Source organism: Melitaea cinxia, chromosome 11 (genome assembly GCF_905220565.1).
Source record: "Melitaea cinxia chromosome 11, ilMelCinx1.1, whole genome shotgun sequence".
Taxonomy (NCBI): domain Eukaryota; kingdom Metazoa; phylum Arthropoda; class Insecta; order Lepidoptera; family Nymphalidae; genus Melitaea; species Melitaea cinxia.
This window is the reverse complement of record NC_059404.1, coordinates 14148618-14169158: the sequence shown is the minus strand read 5'-3', so window position 1 is coordinate 14169158 and position 20541 is coordinate 14148618. Positions and strand designations below refer to the sequence as shown.

Genomic DNA, 20541 nt, shown 5'->3' with positions numbered 1-20541 from the left:
TTGGTGAGTAAGGTGACCAGAGCTCCTGGGGGGATTGGGGATTGGGTCGGCAACGCGCTTGCGATGCTTCTGGTATTTTTTTTTTTTTTAATTATGTGATATATCCACAGGCATATTATGCCCGTGCTTTTGTTATTCCATATATTGTTATTATTATTTTTTAACATGCATCGGTACTTCACCGCAACTTAGAATCTAGAAGCCTTAATAACTAGTCTTAAAATTTCAAATTTCTAAAAGTCGACGCGAGTCCACTGACCAAGACTATTCTACATATTGCTTATTTTATATTCTTATATACTAATTATTTTTATTATATTTACACTTATTTGCTAACTACAATATATGTACACTTATTTGCTACTTACAATGTACACTTAACCTATGTTATTGTTAGTAGTTAGGTACTTTTTTTTGTGGTTAGGAATCGTTTTATCCATTTAAATTTCATTTTTTTTATTTTTTTATTTTTATTAATATATTATATGACTAATCCTATCTTATTAAGTAAATATATAAAGCCTTATCATTACAATTACATTATCCTATTCCTATACTATTACATTCAATTTTATTATTTATATTACTTATTTTACACTTTTATCTCATCATTACAGCCTATACAGTCCACTACTGGACATAGGCCTCCACAAGTTTACGCCAAAAATAACGTGAACTCGTGTGTTTTGCCCCACTTTTATCTACGCATAATTTATACACTAATAATTTATACACTTTTATCTACGCATAATTTATACTTACAATACAATGATGTCTTCACACCTCTACATTTTTCAACATTTTGAGCACATTCTCAATGACGGCAGCATCTCTATGGTGAATGGCCATCTTGAGACTATGCTCAAGGATTTTCTTGTCCGTCATCTCCGCTGCCCTCGCCACAAAGCGACCAATTGCGTCGTCACGGTCGTCGGTGTAATAGACACAGGTGTTGGTGTGTCTAGTCACCGCGACTACAGCGTGCGAAACGCTGTCGTGGATCTTGAGCCTCCTTGTATTTGTCTGGAGGACGATGACGTTCTCATAGGTCTGGCCCTGCGCCTCATGAATGGTTAAGACGCGCGATCCCTCACCGGACCCGTATCCCTGGTCAGTCAGCAATCTCTTCTCCTCTTGCGTAAATACCAGGTACAGGGTTCGGTCCCTTCCTACAGGAATGCGCGCGCCTGTGAGACTCTCCACTCGCAAAGATCGGATCTTTGTGCTTGAGCTGTACACGGACTTGTAAACCTCACTGATGGCAAAGACGACGTCTTTGGGGTTACGATGCGTGCACGACAACTCGCACGAAATAGTCGTTATAAGGGTTGGTCTACAATACCGCATTTCGAACAGGCTATCCCTGTCGATGTACGGCAGTTGGTTTATGTCTCCGATGAGGACTACCTTCTCAGCTCCCGATAGTCGGGCGGCCATTACTATGGCTCCGAAATGGTTCATGAGGGCTTCGTCCACCGTTAGGCGGTTGATTTTTGAACCCTCACGGAAGCCATTTACCAGAACGGAGGCCATAGTACGCACCCTTTGCTTGACCTTGTTGCCATAGCGGTGCACCAGTTTTTCTTTTAGATCTATAGCCGCCTCGACTGTGGTCGTAATTACGACTTCCGTGTCCCCATCGAAGTCCCTGACTATTCGGGTTGTCTTGCCGCATCCTGGTACCCCGTTTATCCACTCCAGTGATGGTAGTTCCCAGGTCACGTACGGTAAGCCGGCTTCGGCCCGGTCGCCCGTGATGGTTTTTGCCATCCGTAGCATACGGTCACGCAGCATTACTTTCGTGCATCTCGCCACTACCACCACCGGCTCCCCTTCGGGTGTTTCAAAGGTTTGTGACTCCTTGTCATTACCCTCACACTCGACCGCGCTCACGAAGCCTGCTGTGATGTTATATGCGGCCATATACCTACCCGACATCTTGCCCTTGAGTATTTGTCGGGTATCACTGTTGTATATGGCTGCTTCGGCTTCTTCGAGTTCCACCTCCAGTAATCTTTGGTGATCGTACTGGTAGGCCTGCATGATCTTTTTGCAGGTGGCCAAGCTTACCTCGCGGTTTGCCTTAATTATGGCCAGGAACTCGATTAGGGCGTTTTCCGCGTGTTGAAGCGGTGTGGACGCCGGTCGAAGTCTCGGTGGTGATACTTGTCCCATATCGGCCCTAGTTCGAGCGGTCGGTGACGCCGCTGTGTGCCTCGGACTATTGTCTTTGGTGAACCTGCTCAGCGCCTCCGATAGTCGCTCTCCCTGTCCAGCCTTTTTGGGAGAGGGGTGATGGGGAAGCTTACTTTGCTTCGGGGAGATGGTTGCCTGGATAAATGTCGCCAATGACATCGAGCTCGGCTAAGATTTGGGTGCGGCCGTTGCCCTACGTTGTTCTACCTTCTGGGCCTCGACCTTTAGTTGTAGGCGCTTCTGGTATTGCAGGTGTCTATAAGCTACGGTAATCACTTACCATCAGGTGAGCCGTAAGCTTGTTTGTCGACCAAGTGACATAAAAAAAGCTCCAGTCGGGAGTTAGCTCCAACACGTAACTTGAGTTTACGCCATAAAAACGATTTCAGTGATATTTAAAAATACATTTATCTCTTGTTCACTTAACACTCTAGGAATAAAATTTATCATACAAATAACTTACGCATAGATTTTAACACCAAGAGGTTAGAATAGGAACTTTTTTGTCCTCAATTAATAAACTACAACTATGAGATTAATATTTGCTAATAAAAAAAAATCTCATAACTATAGTGCGATTCAATAGTAAAAAAGAACGGGTACTAAGTATTTCAAAAACTTTTATCTGTTCGATATCGTCATCCGTCAAATAGCGTCATCCACAACTGGTGAAACAGACTCTTACTCTCTCTCTCTCAAGTCTTATTTTACTGTTTCACACAATTTCACACTCTATTTTAAAACCACGTTCCGAATATTATTTCTTAAAGACTAATCCAAAAATATTTAAGCTATTATATAGTACTACATTATATATAAATAAATTTAGATTTCACATTGATTGAATTAAAAAGAAGTTTAATGGAGATAAAAAAATCTATATTTTTTTACAAATAAGTTAATATATTTTTGTATCTACAATACAATTCATTTTTGTTATACCTTCGTGACTAAAGTGCTTGTTTCTTTTAATATTTATTACGCATTTAAAAATATTTACTACTGTTATATTATAAGGCGCAAATAAGGATTGATGGAATTGTTGGGATAAAAGATACTTTAATAAACTGTTTAAAGGATCACACATTCTAATTCATGAAAATAAATTTTTAATCTGCTGTAAAATAAATGTTGTATTAAAATAATTGTGTTTGCTCGCAAACGAAAAAAAAACCGACTTCAATTACATTGAAGAGTAATACAACGTAGATCGACGAAAAAATAGTCAAGTAACTACGCGTTATCAAAGATTACTCAAAAAGTAGTTATCAAATCTCGATAAAATTTATATGTGACCACATGATAAACATAAGCTTTCAATTAAATTAAAAATTATCAAAATCGGTACACCCAGTAAAAAGTTATTGCGGATTTTCAAGAGTTTCCCTCGATTTCTCTGGGATCCCTTCATCAGATCCTGGTTTCCTTATCATGGTACCAAACTAGAGATATCCCCTTTCTAACAAAAAAAGAATTATCAAAATCGGTACACCCATTAGAAAGTTATGCGGTATAATACAACGTAGGTCGATGAAAAAAGCGTCAAGTAAAAACGCATTATTAGATATAACTGGAAAAGTTGTTGTTAGATCCCAAATAACTTTAAATGGGACGAATTGACACACACCACCTTTCGATTAAAAAAAAATTGTCGAAATCGGTCCACCCGGTCAAAAGTTCTGATGTAACATACATAAAAAAAAATACAGTCGAATTGAGAACCTCCTCCTTTTTTGGAAGTCGGTTAAAAAAACAGGTAAAAATAGATTTTAGCTAACGGTGGACTTAAGCCAGTACCGAAAGTTTGAAAAGCTCTAAATTCCTAAAAGACGTTATGAAACTTTAATGACCACTATAGTTTATTTTCGTTAAGAAAATAGTGACTCACCATTGTTATTAAGCTTAACCACGCCTCTTGAGCAATTAAATGTTAGCAAGCTAGAACGCTTGTTTCAACTGGTCAATTTTATCACGTTCAAATTTACTACGATTAAATAGGAGGATATAATAAGGAGTGTGACTAAAGATAATTTAAGTGACAACGGCGAATACGCTATTTTCTTAATATGAATAATCCTAATGTGTTTTCCTAGTGCATATTTTTAAAACTATGCTATAAAATTGTTTTAAGTGTCTAAATTAATTTGTCGAAAATGTAAATAATTTTGTTAATAATGCCTCAAATATGTTAGTTAGTATATTCATTGACTATGTATATAGTCATTGACTTTATGCAAGCAAATAATTTAAGACTAATTAAAACATTTAATATAGGAAAAGTTGTTTTCCAACACCGGAAGTCTCGTCATCTTCTAGTATATAATTATATATCCATATTACTGTGAACAAAGATAGTTTGGAAATTTGTTCCAAAACGACTCTACATAATGAAGTTAACAATGTAGCTTTTTTTAATTTTTATTAGAAAAATGCAAGCATTTCATCAAAACGCTACACAGTCGCTTCATCTTAATGTTCTCATCATCATGCTGATATAAAATCTGACAATTATCAAAATCAAAATCAAAAAGAACTTTATTCAAATAGACTTGAATAGCACTTTCGAATCGTAATTTTACAAATTACAAATTGAAAATTTCAAAGTACAGCTATTTTAGGTATATCATTATCTGTCCGTAAAAGATGAACTTTTCTTATTGCCTTCAAATAGGCAACATCTGCAAATTGCTCTCTGGAATAAGTTGTCATCATTTCTAATCGAGAAAATAAACTTATTTTGACTGACATAAAAACACTTAACAACAGTATAAAACGATACTATGAGTTCTTACTTAATCTTTATTCGATAGAATGTATTTCTTCCCAAAATTACGCAAACTCTCTCTTTGTAAGTTCGCAATAATGTTTCCCTCGGTATGTTCGTCAATTTCACTGTTAAAGAGTTATATGGTGGCAACTTTTTCTGACAAGTAACCACCACGGTTGGATGACCCACAAGGAATGCACAAACACCCAGGCAATAGTAAATATCTGTATGTCCAACATAAATGTTTGTCATGTGCGGGGATCGCATCCGCAACCGCCAGCGCAACAGCCACAGTGTTGTGAACGTAGCGCCAACGCGCCGTCAGAAAAAAATTATGTCATCAAAATTATTTTGAAAATACTAATCACGGCGCTTGTAAATATATTGTACCTATTCGTTGAATATTTTTAAGCATGATGAAGGTCCACAGGTTTTTCACAGTTAGGTAAAACTCTGGAAAGGATTCTAGCTTTTTCCAAAATATTTAAATACACTTGAATGACGAGATTTGCGCTTTTACTAAAAGTCAATTTGACTTCGGCAAATGTAAAAAAAAGTCCTGCAAGAACTTGACAGTTGAATGATAAAGCCGAATCAGTTATGTGATGAATTACGTCACTAACTAAGAAAATACTTTTTTATCAATTCTTAATTCCGGTGTCTTAGATATACGAAACGTAACTAGCTATGAGAGAAATAGAGAAAGATCTGTGGTCGCATCAATCTCTCCTGCTCCGTTCGCCATGTCCGATCGCACTTTTAGTAACGCTCTCGTCACGCATTCACCAGCTTACTCCACAAGTCAAGCGTGCGCAAAGAAGTTTTACTTCAAGATACTTGTAAATCATAAGAATAATCAATTTGTATGAACACGATTCGATGCAAGGCGGCACGGGTTATCGTACTCCAAATGAGGTAAATATTTATTTTAGTATTTTAGGAGCAAATTAACAAAACTAAGACCGATGCGTTAGAAAATAAAAAGTACGTGCATACAAAGTACACATGTCAGAAGTGAAACTTCTTTGGCAAACTAATTTTTAAGTCTCGTCGTAAATAAAAATATTAGTACAAATCTAAAGCTCTAGATTTCCGTTCCAGCGCCATCGACAAAAACGTTGCCGTTTTATACGTAAAAATTCTACCCTCATGCGCCTAAGAAAGTTTCACTTCAAAAATTGGAAAATAAGAGACAACCTAGACTATAAGGATTACTGCAACATTTTATGGCAAACAAGGGAGAAAAATTACAAAAAGCTTGCGAACTAATATCGAAGCTAATTCAAAAGAACTCAGTTTTTGTAGTTAGTGTCACTACAATAACTAGACATATTCTCCGTTTGGTGCTCCAATGATGTTTGTATGAATGACCAAAGTCAAAACTATACTATTTATTTTTTGGAAATTTTACCTGTATAAGTTTAATAAATAATATTTTGTTAATTTTTGTAAGTTTGACCTTAGGTTATAATAGTATGGTGTGTATACTTTTCATCATCATCATCATCATCATTTCAGTCTAATACAGTCCACTGCTGGACATAGGCCTTCACAAGTTCACGCCAAAAATGGCGTGAACTCATGTGTTTTGCCCATAGTCACCACGCTGGGCAGGTGGGTGGGTGACCGCAGGCCTGATTTTGTCGCACCGAAGACGTTGCTTCCCGTCTTCGGCCTGTGTATTTCAAAGCCTGCAGTTGTATGGTTATCCCGCCATCGGTCGGCTTTTTAAGTTCCAAGGTGGTAGTGGAACTGTGTTATCCCTTAGTCGCCTCTTACGACACCCACGGGAAGAGAGGGAGTGGCTATGTTCTTAGTGCCGTAACCACATATGTATACTTTTACCACCTTCCAATCGAATTTTTTTTTCAGTAAGCTCTTAAAACAGCCTTGTACAAGGCCATGCACGGCCAGTTGTCCGCTTCGTCCATTTCTTAGAAAAAAACATGTCTATTCTGCACCCTTTTTTGAATATTATGAAATACTTGTTCAATTTCAATTCAAAATCAAATTTACTTGTTATTTTATTCCTCCCTTTTGGTTATTTTTTCCTAAACTCTTAGTAATTTGAAAATATTCTCTATTCTCTTAAGTTTTAAATTATCGATAATTATCGATAATGAGTAGTCCTCCAAAGTATAAATTTGGGTGACGTATAATTTTGTCGTGATATTCAAATAAACAAAATTCGTCCCTAGTAAATACTCGAAGCTTTAACGATGATAATGATAACGAAACGATTTATCTCCACACAGTCATTGCATGTCAGTTAATATTATCCGTCCCACATGAAAGGAAAAGAATGGTAATAATTACAGCATTAACCGATAATGATTCAACTGAAATTACCTTGTAACTGTTAGGAATTTATGGCAATTCATAGCATAAAATGGGAGGTACGAGCCCGTGTGGTGCACACCGAAGGCGATTTTGCCAGGACTAAGTGGAGCAGCTTGAGTGAAAGTGGAGATATTTCTTTCTCTGTCCGTCTTCAAGTTGCGTTGCACGGATTTGTTAGTGCTTTAGTGGTCACTCGATATCCTCTGTCAACACGGGACCGACTGCTTCTGTGAGTTTGTTTATTTATTTTTTGTAACTTTGTTTTGTGATTGATAATGTGTTGTGATGTGGACTTTTTATGTTTATGCCATAAAAAATAACATTTAAAAATATTTAATTAGATTTTTTTATAGATTTTATTTTAACTTTTTTTTTCTTTTTGATTTTAGTTGCTAATTTGTGTGATAAACTCGTTTTAAATATATTATATTATTTTGTACCAGGCTTGTTTGCTTGATATGTTAAACAGAATTCTATAATTACTAAGCGGTTTCTAAAATATTTGTTATTAATTTCTGTATTATAAAACCGGAGATCAGGAGTCAGTGAACGTTTTTTGTATGTCCATAGTAAATAAGATCTTTGTCAAAATCAAGCGTGGAAAGTGGTCACAGTCATATTAAATTAACAAAAATGTTGAAATAACGTCTTTCAAATACCGTTATGGTTAAAGCTACTTAACAAAACTACTCTAATTAATACTACGATGGTAATGTGGCAATAATAAAGTTATCGATTTACTAATAATAGTGAGTTGTTACGTTTTATAATCTTACTAGCACAGCAAAAAATATTAAGTTGTGACTATCCATAATGGAAGTAAATTTTTTTTTTTGATTTATACGTATATTATAAATGACCTACAATAACTGCTTTCTATTGCGCATGTTATAGAGGAACAGGAAAACTGCCAGCTCTCTCCTAGAACGAGTCGCAGGAGTGGATGTTGGTTGCATACAAAACATGATTGATATTTATTTTTATTCCAATCACGCGACAACAAGTGATATAATTTAAAATTTGATCGACTTTCAGGTCCCTACTTGTGTAATATTACTTTGAATAATTAAAGAATTTGTTTAACATAGAGTTTAATACGAAAAATTTACGTAGTAGTGAGTTTGCATAAAATCATGTACAATCTATTTTTTTCTTTATAAGTTGTAAAAGAGTACAATTTTCATTACTTAAAATATTTTAAAAATGTTGTTTTTTGCTTCACTTTTATTTAAAAACTTAAAAGAAAACTTCCTTAACTATAATATCGAAAACAATCCACTATTTAGCCAGTAGGTAACTGAATCATACAATGCAGGTATGTCATTAATGATGGTATTGCTTTATTTGAAAAACAATAAACTTTATTCAAAGAAAAATTCTCAACATTTTTCAAATATAATTATACCTGCATCGTAATTAGCGAAGTTTATCAAGTTCACTGCACTCTAAGTGAGGTGTTCTCTCAAGGATGTAGCCCTTTTATTTACCTACTAACGGATTGGCATCTGTCCAAATTGAATGCCTAGGTAAAATTCTAAAAAGAAGCTTTAAGTTTATTGGCGTTTAAAATTGCTGCAAAGGAAAGTAGCTGTGCAAAAGCTTTTTATCTGTAATAAGTAATTTGGATATATATATATATATATATATATATATATGTAAGGTCACAGCCATGGATTGTGCCTGTTGCGGGTTCGATCCCCGCTCATGACAAACATTTGTATAGGCCATACAGGTGTTGGTCACAGGCCGTGGTCTGTGTGTTTGTGCAGTCCTTGTGGGTCTCCCCACCGTGCCTCGGAGAGGACGTTAAGCCGTCGGTCCCAGTTGTTATCATGTACACCTGATAGTGATCGTTACTCATAGTAGGGACCACGCCAACCCGCATTGGAGCAGCGTGGTGGATTAAGCTCTGACTCTTCTCCTACATGGGGAAAGAGGCCTATGGGAGTGGGATATTACAGGCTGAAGCGAACAAAACGAGATATATATATATGATAGATATATATATAACAAGATTTATTAATGAAATTATGGTGGTATTTTGATAGATATAAAATAATGTTTGTTTTTATTTCTTTTGTCTTTAAGTCTTTAAGAAATATGTGCATACAAATAAATAATCTTACAATCATCTTATATTTATATTACATCTTTATAATTATATTATTTATGCATTTAACATATTTAACGAGCAAAAATCTCATAAACGGAGAGATAATCGACCGCTAATTTCGCAAATGTAACAAAAACACGTTTAATCAAGATAATAAAGTAAGTTTTATGATAACGGTACTCGGATATCGAATAAATTTTACCGGTTTCATGGTATCAATGAATCATAAAATACAAAATTGTAATATAAATTTGTACTAGCTGATATCCGTGACTTTGTTTGGGTGAACATTTTAATTGTTACTGCGTAAATCGTAAGGAAAAATGAGTTAAACTCACCTTAAAGAGCTTTACCAAAAATATAGGGTTACTATACATGTTATGATGTCTTCTTTTACGCCATAATAAAAGTGATAGTAAAAAGATATGGGAGTTCATAGACGTTTATAACACCAGGAGCATTGCAACGCGTTGTCCTATCTTCTTCAGGAGCTCTAGCTAACTTACTCATGTGAACATTTTAATCGTTACTGCGTAAATTGGTTTTAAAATATAAACAGGTTTCCTGAGGACGATGAGTTAGAACTTTTTAAGATATAGGATATTTAACTTTATCTAAAATTATTTTAAATATACTCTTTCTGAAGGATACAATTGTTATGCCATTTTTTACTCCTCCATAAACGTAAAATAGTAAGAGGATGGCATTATAAAACTGATAGGAAAAAGATACGCGAGTTTATAGGCGCTTGTAACACCAGGAGCATTGCAAACGCTTTGCCGAATATACCCTGAACCTTGCCCAGGTGATCTGGCTTCATTATTCATCTCAGAAACAAAACACTACTTTTGTTATTTTTCTGAAATGAGTAAGAGCAGTTTGTTGTAGGAATCGAATATTTCTTCTAAACTATCGCTTAAATAAAATTTATGTCGATATCTTGCTCTGTACAAAACAAACACTGTCCAACGGGGATCGTACATTTCTTGTTATAAAAATAATCTTGGGCTATTCCAGACTATAGACTGTCTTCTCTATGCCAAAATTTTAGCAGATTTGTCGAGTCACACTTTCGTGATTATAATACAAGAGCAGTAAAGATAGGATTAATACTAAAAATACTACAAAGTAACCGAAATTCGCGTCCCTTTCTTTCTTTTCTGCATTTGTTTTAAGAAACAATAAATTCTCCATCATTCATAGAATTTTCTAACAAAATAATTTATTTTCATAAATTAATAAATCGACAATTAAATTTTTTAAGAAAAGAATTATAGCTAAGATTTTTTTTTCACATTTCAGGTCATCATGGACTGGGTGATAGTCTTTATTTGCCTCGTTGGAGCGGCGAGTTGTCAGACAATCGATACCAAGGTCGGTGGTCAAGAAAAGAGCATCATTGAATGGATCAACGGCTGGTTAGGCGGATCCTCGACCACGCACAGGCCTATAATTAGTCATCCGCCAAAGGACTGCCCTACTTGTCGTTAGTATTTAATACATTTTAGAAGCATACCTTCAAAACTTGGTTATAAAGAACGGAAATAGTTCAATAATTATGAACAATACTTCTGAATATTTTGTAATGGAGAATGAGTACCAAATGAACGCCGTAAAGGTTTTCGAATTTTTTGGACATTATATAGGTACCTTATATTCACATATCTTTTTTGGCTATTAACTAAGTATTGCCACAATTAATGTCGTAACTTTAAGCGTTTATTTATTTCCTTATACTTAATTTTTTTTTACTATTGCTTAACATCATAACTCTAGCAGCCCTATAATTCTATATGATTAAATTATTGATATAGGCCATTTCCTTATATTTTATTTTTGGCACTAATGTTTGTCTCATTTAGGCATGTTTCACATCTGTCGTCTACGCAACGTTTGGGTGATTAGTTTTGTCCACGAATATCTGATCATTATAAGGACTTTCAGTCTAAGGATCTGCTAATAAATTAATAAAGAGTAATTTTATAACTAATTGCAGAGTGTGGTATCGCCAGAACTCGACGACGAATTGTGGGTGGTAATGAAACTAAAAAGTTGGAGATGCCGTGGATCGTTGCGCTGCTATACAACGGTAGATTCTATTGTGGTGGTTCGATAATCAACGATTTGTACATTCTCACCGCTGCGCATTGTACTTCTGGGTAAACAAACATTTTCGGTTCTAAATGTACAACAGTTAATGTGTAATATAAGAGACTCCATTCAAATAAATAAAAGTTCATCATAACATGTATCGCTGTATGGAATTTCATAATCATGTCAACGTTTACGAACTTTGTATACGAGTAGGTTCTGTCTATTACAACTTATACACTAGCTGTGTCTGCGACTTCGTCCGCGTGGAATATAACAAAAAACTTATTGTTCTGTTCTCTGAGTTATAAAATAAATAAATTACTTAAATAAAAGTAGCCTAATTACTCCTTATTACATCAGCTATCTGCCAGTGAGAGTCCCGTTAAATCGGTCCAGCCGTTTCAGAGATTAGCCGGAACAAACAGACAGACAGACAAAAATTGTAAAAAAAATGGTATTTTGGCATATGTACCGTGTATACATCCTTCCGACATCCGTGCTTGTATATTGTGTGTTTCCGGACCCCCACACAGGAGAAAATCCTACTGGGGGCCGTTGAGTGTGAAGCGTTTAGACATCCATATGCATTGAGTAAAAAGCGGTTATTTTATTATTACAAACACACATACTTCAGCCTATCGCAGTGCACTGCTGGACATAGGCCTCCCCAAGTTCGCGCCACACATCCCGGTCTTCCGCAATCATTATTACAAACACACACTCCATTTTTATTAATTGTATACGAGTCTCTAAAACTATCATTAAGTGTTTGAAAAATTGATCTTATATGGAAATAGACTATGTGATAATCTTCTAAAACACATTTTGTTTTCAGATTCCGTAAAGAGAAAATGACTGTGCGTTTCTTGGAACATGATCGTTCAATTGTTAATGACACTCCAATAATTGACAGAAAAGTTTCAGCCATAATTCGTCATGAGCGATACAATCCCAGTACTTATGACAGCGATATTGCTTTACTAAAATTGAAAAAAAGGGTAAAAACTATTCATCAATAATTATGTTTTTGCCGGTAGACGAAAAAAAAACCGACTCTCTACTCCAAAGATTGCTAGTTCGATTTGAAAATTATAGATATATGTTACGCATGTATATTAAAAAAAATATGTAGGTAAATAAGTTGGCCGTTATCCAAATAACAGGCATATGGTAGCCTGCATTTGGAATAGATGACCTTGTGCGTATATTAAATATATTTATTATTATATATTATACATATGTAATCTGTATTTTACAAAATTTGTTTTGGTACAAGTACTAGAAAAGTAAGATTTTCAAAAATAAACTGGTAATATAATTGACATCTTTTTAATGGAAAGTCAGCCTAAGGAGATGTGAGATGATGATGATGCTTATTTATACATATAATGTAGTACAAAATCCATTTATTTTTACAAATACGTAACTTTTTCTACAGGTCGACCTCAGCACAGTTCTTAAAAGTGCTCGTGTTGATAAAGAAGATGATGAAAATAAAGATGTGGGAATCCGACCCGTATGTCTACCAGAAGCTGGAAACACATACAGCAATTATACTGGCTTAGTGGCTGGTTGGGGTACTACTGAAGAAGGTGGCAGTGTCTCTAACACACTTCAAGAGGTACTCAATTACAGGCGAGATAAGATTAAAGAGAGGAGATTGATCCTTTTCGCGAAATCATTAGGCGAAGAAGCGACATAGCACAACTGAATGTTTTAGCTGAAAAAGCTGCAAAAAGGATTTTAATATAGTGTAATCTGCAAAAGAGATGGTGGATCAAGTTACGTTAAGTGTTTACCGTCACACATTATCCGAAATCGCAAATGTAGGGTGTTAGATGTAGGAAAAAGAAGGGAAAGCTTTTGGCTCTTTTTTCAGCTGTATGAAAACCAGTTATTTTTGCTATTTCTGTGAAAGTAGGTTTCTGTGTAGTGTTGTTGTTTTTTAAGTTGTTGCTGTTATCCAGTTAGAACCAGTCGTACACGATTTAGTCATTTATCTATGGTTGAGCTCTCCTGTAATTGGTTTTTAAATAAATAAACGTCTCACACTCAACGGCTCCCACTATAATTAACTCCAGTGTCGGAGGTCAGACAACACACACAATGCACAAGCACAAACTCCCAAACCACGGTAAACATCCGAATGACCAATACAAACGTTTGCCATGGGTGGGGATCGAACACGCAACCACCAGCGTAACAGCCATAAATCAGTGCTGTGACGGTTGCGCTAATGCGTCAGTGTTATATATAATGATATATAAAATTTGCAAAGCCTAAAGATTAAAACAATTTGTTTAACAGGTACGTGTACCCATAATATCGAACGAAGAGTGTCGCATGTCGGCATATAAGGACCGTATTACGGAAAACATGTTGTGCGCGGGCTTGGAGGAAGGCGGGCGCGATGCGTGCCAGGGAGACTCGGGTGGCCCGCTACACGTGATCAACGCGACCGAGAAGTATGAAATCGTTGGTGAGTATTTATTTTATCATTTTACACTAAGGTTTGGTAATTGGACGATTTTTGTCGTAGAGAGCAGGGACACGTTATTTTTTACTTTACCGTAGTTAGATAGCTTTCTGTTTTTGTAACGAAGCTCCTTTTCGCGCGGTACACGCACTGAGCAGGATGGGATGATTTTTCCTCGACACTTCTTGCTATAGTATAAACATAAGATCTCAGATACGTGTGTCATATTTTAGTCACCACAAACCAATTATTACTGTGATTGAAAATGATGATTAAATATATTTTAAGGTTTGTTTATTTTTATAATAAATAATTATACTTCTAAAATTATAAAATTATAATTTACAAACAATTTATACAGTTCCTAAATTTTATTTGTTATTAACTTAATTATCCTCCATCGCCCAGTGTTTAATTTATCATTGTATTATTATTATTTTATTTATTTATTCTATGTACAGCTTTGTGCTTTTTACATATACCGTTTATTCTTTACATTAAATGATTATATACAAATAAATATATTTTAGTAAAAAAATTCAACCACAATGGTGACAACTAGCGTACGATCCGACTGATAGTAAGCAGTTCCCGTAGCCTTTGAACGCCTGCAACACTTGGAGCATTGCAAGCACGCTGCCGATATACTCAAATCCCCAGGCCTAGCATGCGCGCCACGACAAAATTTTGTCTACCCCTTTTCTCGTATTATCTCTCTATGTCTACAGTAGCTAACATGCGTGCACGTGATACTCTTCTCGTTACGTCAATAGAAGAGATAATCATTAAATTTTAGTGATCTGTGATATTTATCTCTACGGAAGCTAACATGACATCGTAATTTTGTCGAATTTTGTCGTTTTAGTAAGAGAAACTTCTCGTCTTCAATATTATCGACGAGAAAGACGATAAGTAAAAAATAAATAAAACCGGGTGCCTATTTTTTGTATACCATGGCGTTTCCCTATTATAATTATATAATTTCGGTATACGAAGAGCGGGAAGCGCGAAAAGTCGAGTGAAGTGTGCCATATAATGGCACAAAAAACGTATTTGCGCCCTGTTGCTTCTTATTCTAAAACAATGCGTGATAGAATTACAATTATCTAATGTGCGACAAGATATAAAGCACAACACGAGCATATTGTTTTACATATATAATTAAATCCATTTACTTACGCCGTTTTATTTTCCATATTAGATTTTTTAAATTTGATATACACTTTTTATCTTAGCCCAAAAGGCCGAGAACATTGTTAACTAAATAAAACATGTGTCACTCATCCAAACGTTGGCTCATCCCGGTTCGACACGATGGTCAATAACCTTGTAAATTCAACTTTACGACATAAGCAATAAGAATGATATTCAGTTGTAATTATGGTTGATAATGTTTAATTTTTGAAATTCCTTCTTTATTAAAATTTCATAATCGAACGAATTACAGTGTTTTGAATTTTGGAAGTGATAGGCGAAATTTTAAGATTCTTGTATTTCTTGTTTTTTAAATTAGTTTAATAGTTAGTTAGTTAGTGTTGTTAGTTAGTAATATTTAGTTAGTGTTTATATTTTTCATTATAAAAAAAAATGGTATTTTTTTTGTAAGGGCAGCACAATTTTCTCTACTCGACAAGGCGAAGTCTTTGGAAGAGAATTTTGTCTCTCGTAGTGCGCATGTTAGGGTAATCGAGAAAATACTCGATGTAGACATTATCTCTCTCTCTCGTCAAGGATATCTCGTTGTACGCATGCTAGGCCTGCGGTAGAACGCATTATACGCGACAATAGTTCCAAAGAATAAAATAATCAACCTACTTAAAATATTAATATTAGTTTACCTGTAAAAACATTTTTTGTCGATTGTACCTGCAAGTTTTTAGCAGCTGTCCTAAAGGAAAATACGACTTCGATTAAGTCTGATCATTTGATTATTTACTTATTTCTGATACGCAAATTAAAACTGATTAACTAAATATACCTACTTGATAGAGCTGATAATATTTAAGACTATAAAACCTCACGAGTCACGTCAAAGTTAGTATCAACATAATTAATTGATTAGGTTTTGAAAAACTCAATTGCTTTCGAAGTTACACAGAAGATAAGCTCCAGCTCTAAAAATTTCAATAAAAGAGTTTTTAGCAATGCTACATAAAAATCATAAAAAAGTTAGCTATCGATTTTTTTACAGACTGCAAATATTTTAAAAAGAAGTTGACTTAGAAAAAGTACCTACATTTCATTATCACTCAACCTATTCATATTCACTGTAAAATGGGCTTCAGAATTTCTGGATTTCTTAAATTCTTAAAAAATATCAGATTATTAAGTTTATCTTATAATTATGTTATTGATAGGCTCCGTAGGTTTAATAGGAACCGGCGGCAAAAGCCTCAAAACTTTAGTTATTTTGCAAATGAAGTAATGGTAAAACCTTCGATATCTCCACTGACTTTTTATTATATAAAGAATAATAAATAAAATATATATATATATATATATATATATATATATATTCACTTACAAAAAATATACAAAAGAATGAATAGATTGTAAATATCAATTATAAATAAAAATTTAAAATATGAATTTTTGTCATCTAGCAAAAAATATTTTATAAAAAATATAAAAACATTATGTACATGTTTGATCATATTATTTGGATATAAAAAGTTTGTAGTGTGGATATGTGGACCTCATAGTTAAAACGTAAAATATATTAAGATTTTTTTCTTATGTTTTAGGTGTTGTCTCTTGGGGTGAAGGATGTGCTCGGCCCAACAGGCCTGGAGTATACACCAGAGTCAACCGTTTCCTCACATGGATAAAAAGCAATACGCGTGATGCCTGCTATTGCCCATAGACTTATTTTATATTATTATTTATACTTATTTATTGCTCAATAAATCTCTCTATAAGGAGTAATTTTGTGTCCGTTTTTATCAGTTTTCTTAGTATGTATTATATATGTACTATAGCATTGTATTATAGGTTTAGGTAGTAAGAATAATATAATCAATAAGTTTGATGGTACTATATTTCTACAAAGGATATAATTGATATTACAGAATCTTAACATTGACATTACGACATTGTAACCATAATCTGTGATAAGTAATCCATGAATAATTCATACAAGTTGAGTATTTAAAACTGTTATATAAGTTTGTTTTAAAAGTCCTATCAAAAGGATTGAAAATATTGACTTGATTAATTTCAATTTCTGAATTGAATATGCAATAAATTATCATATAAATATATATATATATATATATATATATATATATATATATATCAAAGCAACACAGTTGAGATTTAATATTTGATAAAAAGATATTTTCCAACATTGAAATGTAGTTGTAATAAAACTCAAGTTTGCTACAATTTATTAACCAACAATTAATTAATTTTGGAAAAAAACAAGTACAATTTATTTATTGTACTGTTTAATACTAACATTTTGAATCACATACTTGTAGTAGTTAATTTCTTTGTACTGGTTAACACAATATAGAAAGTTACATAGAGATCAAATTCTATCTATTTGAAACATTGTCTAAAGAGAAACAAATATTCTTTAAAACTAACTATCACATCAAGTAATAAATTATGGGCTTATAAGCTACAAGTTGCGGTTGAGATAAAGTATATTAAAATTTCAATAAAAGTTTCTCAAAAATGATGAAAGCTGCGACAGCATCAAGTGAGTTGTTTGAATCGGATTTAAACCAGGGTTGTAGGGATTCCTAGTTTCTGGGTCTGTGGTTGTCGTAGTCTCTTCGATAACTTCATTACCTTTTTTAACAATCCTGCGTGTCTCTATTGTACCGTCCGGTTTAGTAATACTTGTTGTAATTATTGTTTGGCAAAATGATTTTCCAGGAATAATGGTACCACTAAACGGAGTCTTGGAAATAATTTGCCCATCACCTTTCTTTTCTAATAATCCTGATATTTCGTTAGAAGAAATCTTACCGTCCAGATCTGTGTCTTGCTGTGGGTAATCATATTTGTCATGATATCCAGGTTTCAAATAGTAATCTCGAATGCGATTGCTATCAAAGTTTTCGGTTTCATTCTCTGTTGACGGGAAGTCAGTGATAGCTCCAAAGGAGTCCAGGTCGCCTTGACTCAAGAAGTTTTTCATATCACCAAATACGCTGCCGAAAGTAGTAAACATATCCTGCATATGTTTGGCGAATTCCCGTTGAAAACCTAATGGATCATTGTAAATATCTATTTGTTGCTCTCTGGTGTATAGTTCGTCGACGTCGTCGTCGTCGTCGGATCCCCAAATTGGATTGCGAAAATCGTTTCTTGGAGGTTCAGGTCGTATACCCAAAAACGAACGTATTCTGTCCATGAACGAATAATCGGACATCTTGCAAAGCACTCGATAGTATTAGGTAGATTGTAGTTACTCTGTTATTTAATTTTTTCAAGTATTTCGGTATTGGCTATTGTTAACTTGTTGTATTGACTTTTTCTATTGCGCAATTAGCATTTACCACAGCGATGTCAACAAACCTTTGAAAATCACAGACTACCTATATACATAGATTGATGAATGACCGAAAATAGAATATACTAGAAAGTTAGAAATATAAGTAAATAGTAGTAATTGAATAGCTATAGTAATTGTTAAATCTTAAAAAAATAATAATAACATGTTTTTAGTCTTAATAATTTATTTTAAAAAATTAACAATTAAACACTTTTTATAATTTGAATTTTGAATATAAGCCTACAACCAGCTACCAATGAAGTCATCAAAACGTTCATTTGGAGTATGTAAGACTGTTTTTGAAGTAAAACTTCTTTACGCACGCTTGACTTGGGGAGTGAGCTGGTGAATACATGACGAGAGCGTTAAGAAAAGTGTAATCGGACGAGGCCAACGGAAGTTGAGAGGGAGATATAAGTTAGTAAAGATAGAAGAGAGAGAGTTACGTTTTTACGACGTTTTACTTCAATGGTCTAAAACACAATCGTTTTTTCTGTTTTCTATCTAAAATAAAATAAGTATGTGAAAAACATAAAGCATGTAAGGTAGAATTAAGGTTCAATTATCAATTTAGTTTTTTTATTCCTTACTACAAAAAATAGATAAACTAGTACTTTTACTGTCTTCTACCATTTTAAAAATATAACTATCAGGTACATTTACTTAATTTTTTGTCTCATAAAAATCTACTAACTGCTACTACTAAGTAATAAGTAAATATTTTATTACCATCACAAAAATATAAATCAATTACAGTTATTTAAGAGGGTGTTGGAATGAATAAACAGCATTAAAGGATATAAATTTTATTTTAAATTTTAATTAATTTTAGCTTATAAAAAGAAATCCATGTTGTACATGTACAATAGATAAGGTTTACAGTCTTAGTGGAAAGCTGTTTGTTATCTGTGTAGTAAAGCAGCAACAAAGTTATCTGTGGAGACGATACTGATCAATTATTGGGCTAAGATCTAAGTATTTAATTGGCTAATAAAATATATTACGAAGTTCCGGTTATGTTTTAATTATATTCTATAAAATTTCAAAAAGTTTTGATTTAAAAATATTCGAAAACGATTTACAAAGTGTTGTTATTCACAAAATCTTCATTAGAATATGATGGTCCACCTACTTTGACAAGACCTTCAACATTTGAGGTATGTTTACAAATATTTTTTATTGATTTACTGCGTACTTTTGCAATAAAGTTAATATTCCATAGTAAAAATTATTTTAAATATTAATATTCTATAGTAAATAATAATAGTTATTTAATGCGAAAATAATAATGTTTATATATTGCTTTAATTATCTATTATAAAATCCACTCTAGCCGAAACTACTCGTGTATTAATTTTTTATTTATTTTTTTGTGTCAGGGAAAACTAAAATTAATGTTTTTTTTTTTTGTGATTGCTGATTATAATAACATTTTAATTGAAAATAAGTTGTTCGATAAACATTTAGTTTTAGTTTTTGCTAAATTAACAATTACGTATTTTATCGCTGTTTTACGAAAGTAAAATATTATAGATATGTAATCGTTAAGTAATTAAGTTGGACCACAGTTGACTACAGTTGGACCTCAATTAGTAGACGCAACGATTGTATACTCTGTTTAATTCGTTCAATTCGTTTTACGCTCAGTAGTCAGTAAACTAGTAAACTCGTTTAATTGATTCGGCATGCCTGCTTTCAATATTAAATATTAAATTTCACTTGTATTAAAGAGGCCATCGCTTCGCTAGTGATATTGTAGGCATAAAAAAATCGTGTTTTAATTTTTAATACCGTCATTGAAGGAAAAAATAAAAATGCAGACTGAGACTACATCATCTCTTCTACGTACCCAAGGTTTGTGTAACCCTTTAATTTCAAGAAAAAAGTACATATTGATTCTATTAAATTTTTGTTTATGCATTAACAAAATCGGTTGGTTTTTCCCGGTTTGTTGTAAACGTGAATAAAAACGTTTAAAAAAATCGGTTGGATTTTGTTTAATAAAAATTAATAATTATAATCTTATTGCTTTAAATTGTAATTATTAAATT

General features: G+C 33.6%; 2 protein-coding genes across 2 annotated transcripts; one reads left to right on the top strand and one right to left on the bottom strand.

Annotated features, from left to right (window-relative positions):
• The first annotated feature begins 7473 nt into the window (after positions 1 to 7473).
• Positions 7474 to 16911, top strand: LOC123657927 (trypsin-1-like). Its single transcript, XM_045593413.1, has 7 exons — positions 7474 to 7532; positions 10719 to 10902; positions 11413 to 11575; positions 12346 to 12508; positions 12949 to 13131; positions 13818 to 13989; positions 16731 to 16911. The coding sequence occupies exons 2-7, from the start codon at positions 10725 to 10727 to the stop codon at positions 16847 to 16849; spliced, it is 978 nt and encodes a 325-aa protein (XP_045449369.1). The 5' UTR covers positions 7474 to 7532; positions 10719 to 10724; the 3' UTR covers positions 16850 to 16911.
• A 504-nt stretch (positions 16912 to 17415) lies between these two features.
• On the bottom strand, positions 17416 to 18555 carry LOC123657928. Its single transcript, XM_045593414.1, has one exon. The coding sequence runs from the start codon at positions 18365 to 18367 to the stop codon at positions 17645 to 17647; it is 723 nt and encodes a 240-aa protein (XP_045449370.1). The 5' UTR covers positions 18368 to 18555; the 3' UTR covers positions 17416 to 17644.
• Between the last annotated feature and the right edge of the window lie 1986 nt (positions 18556 to 20541).

Excerpts from the sequence above, each read along its gene's own strand:
- LOC123657927 (XM_045593413.1), top strand. The coding sequence starts at position 10,725 with ATGGACTGGGTGATAGTCTTTATTTGCCTCGTTGGAGCGGCGAGTTGT. Across the intron at positions 10,903-11,412 it reads AAAGGACTGCCCTACTTGTC|AGTGTGGTATCGCCAGAACT; the intron begins GTTAGTATTTAA and ends AACTAATTGCAG. Across the intron at positions 11,576-12,345 it reads GCTGCGCATTGTACTTCTGG|ATTCCGTAAAGAGAAAATGA; the intron begins GTAAACAAACAT and ends TTTTGTTTTCAG.
- LOC123657928 (XM_045593414.1), bottom strand. The coding sequence starts at position 18,367 with ATGTCCGATTATTCGTTCATGGACAGAATACGTTCGTTTTTGGGTATA.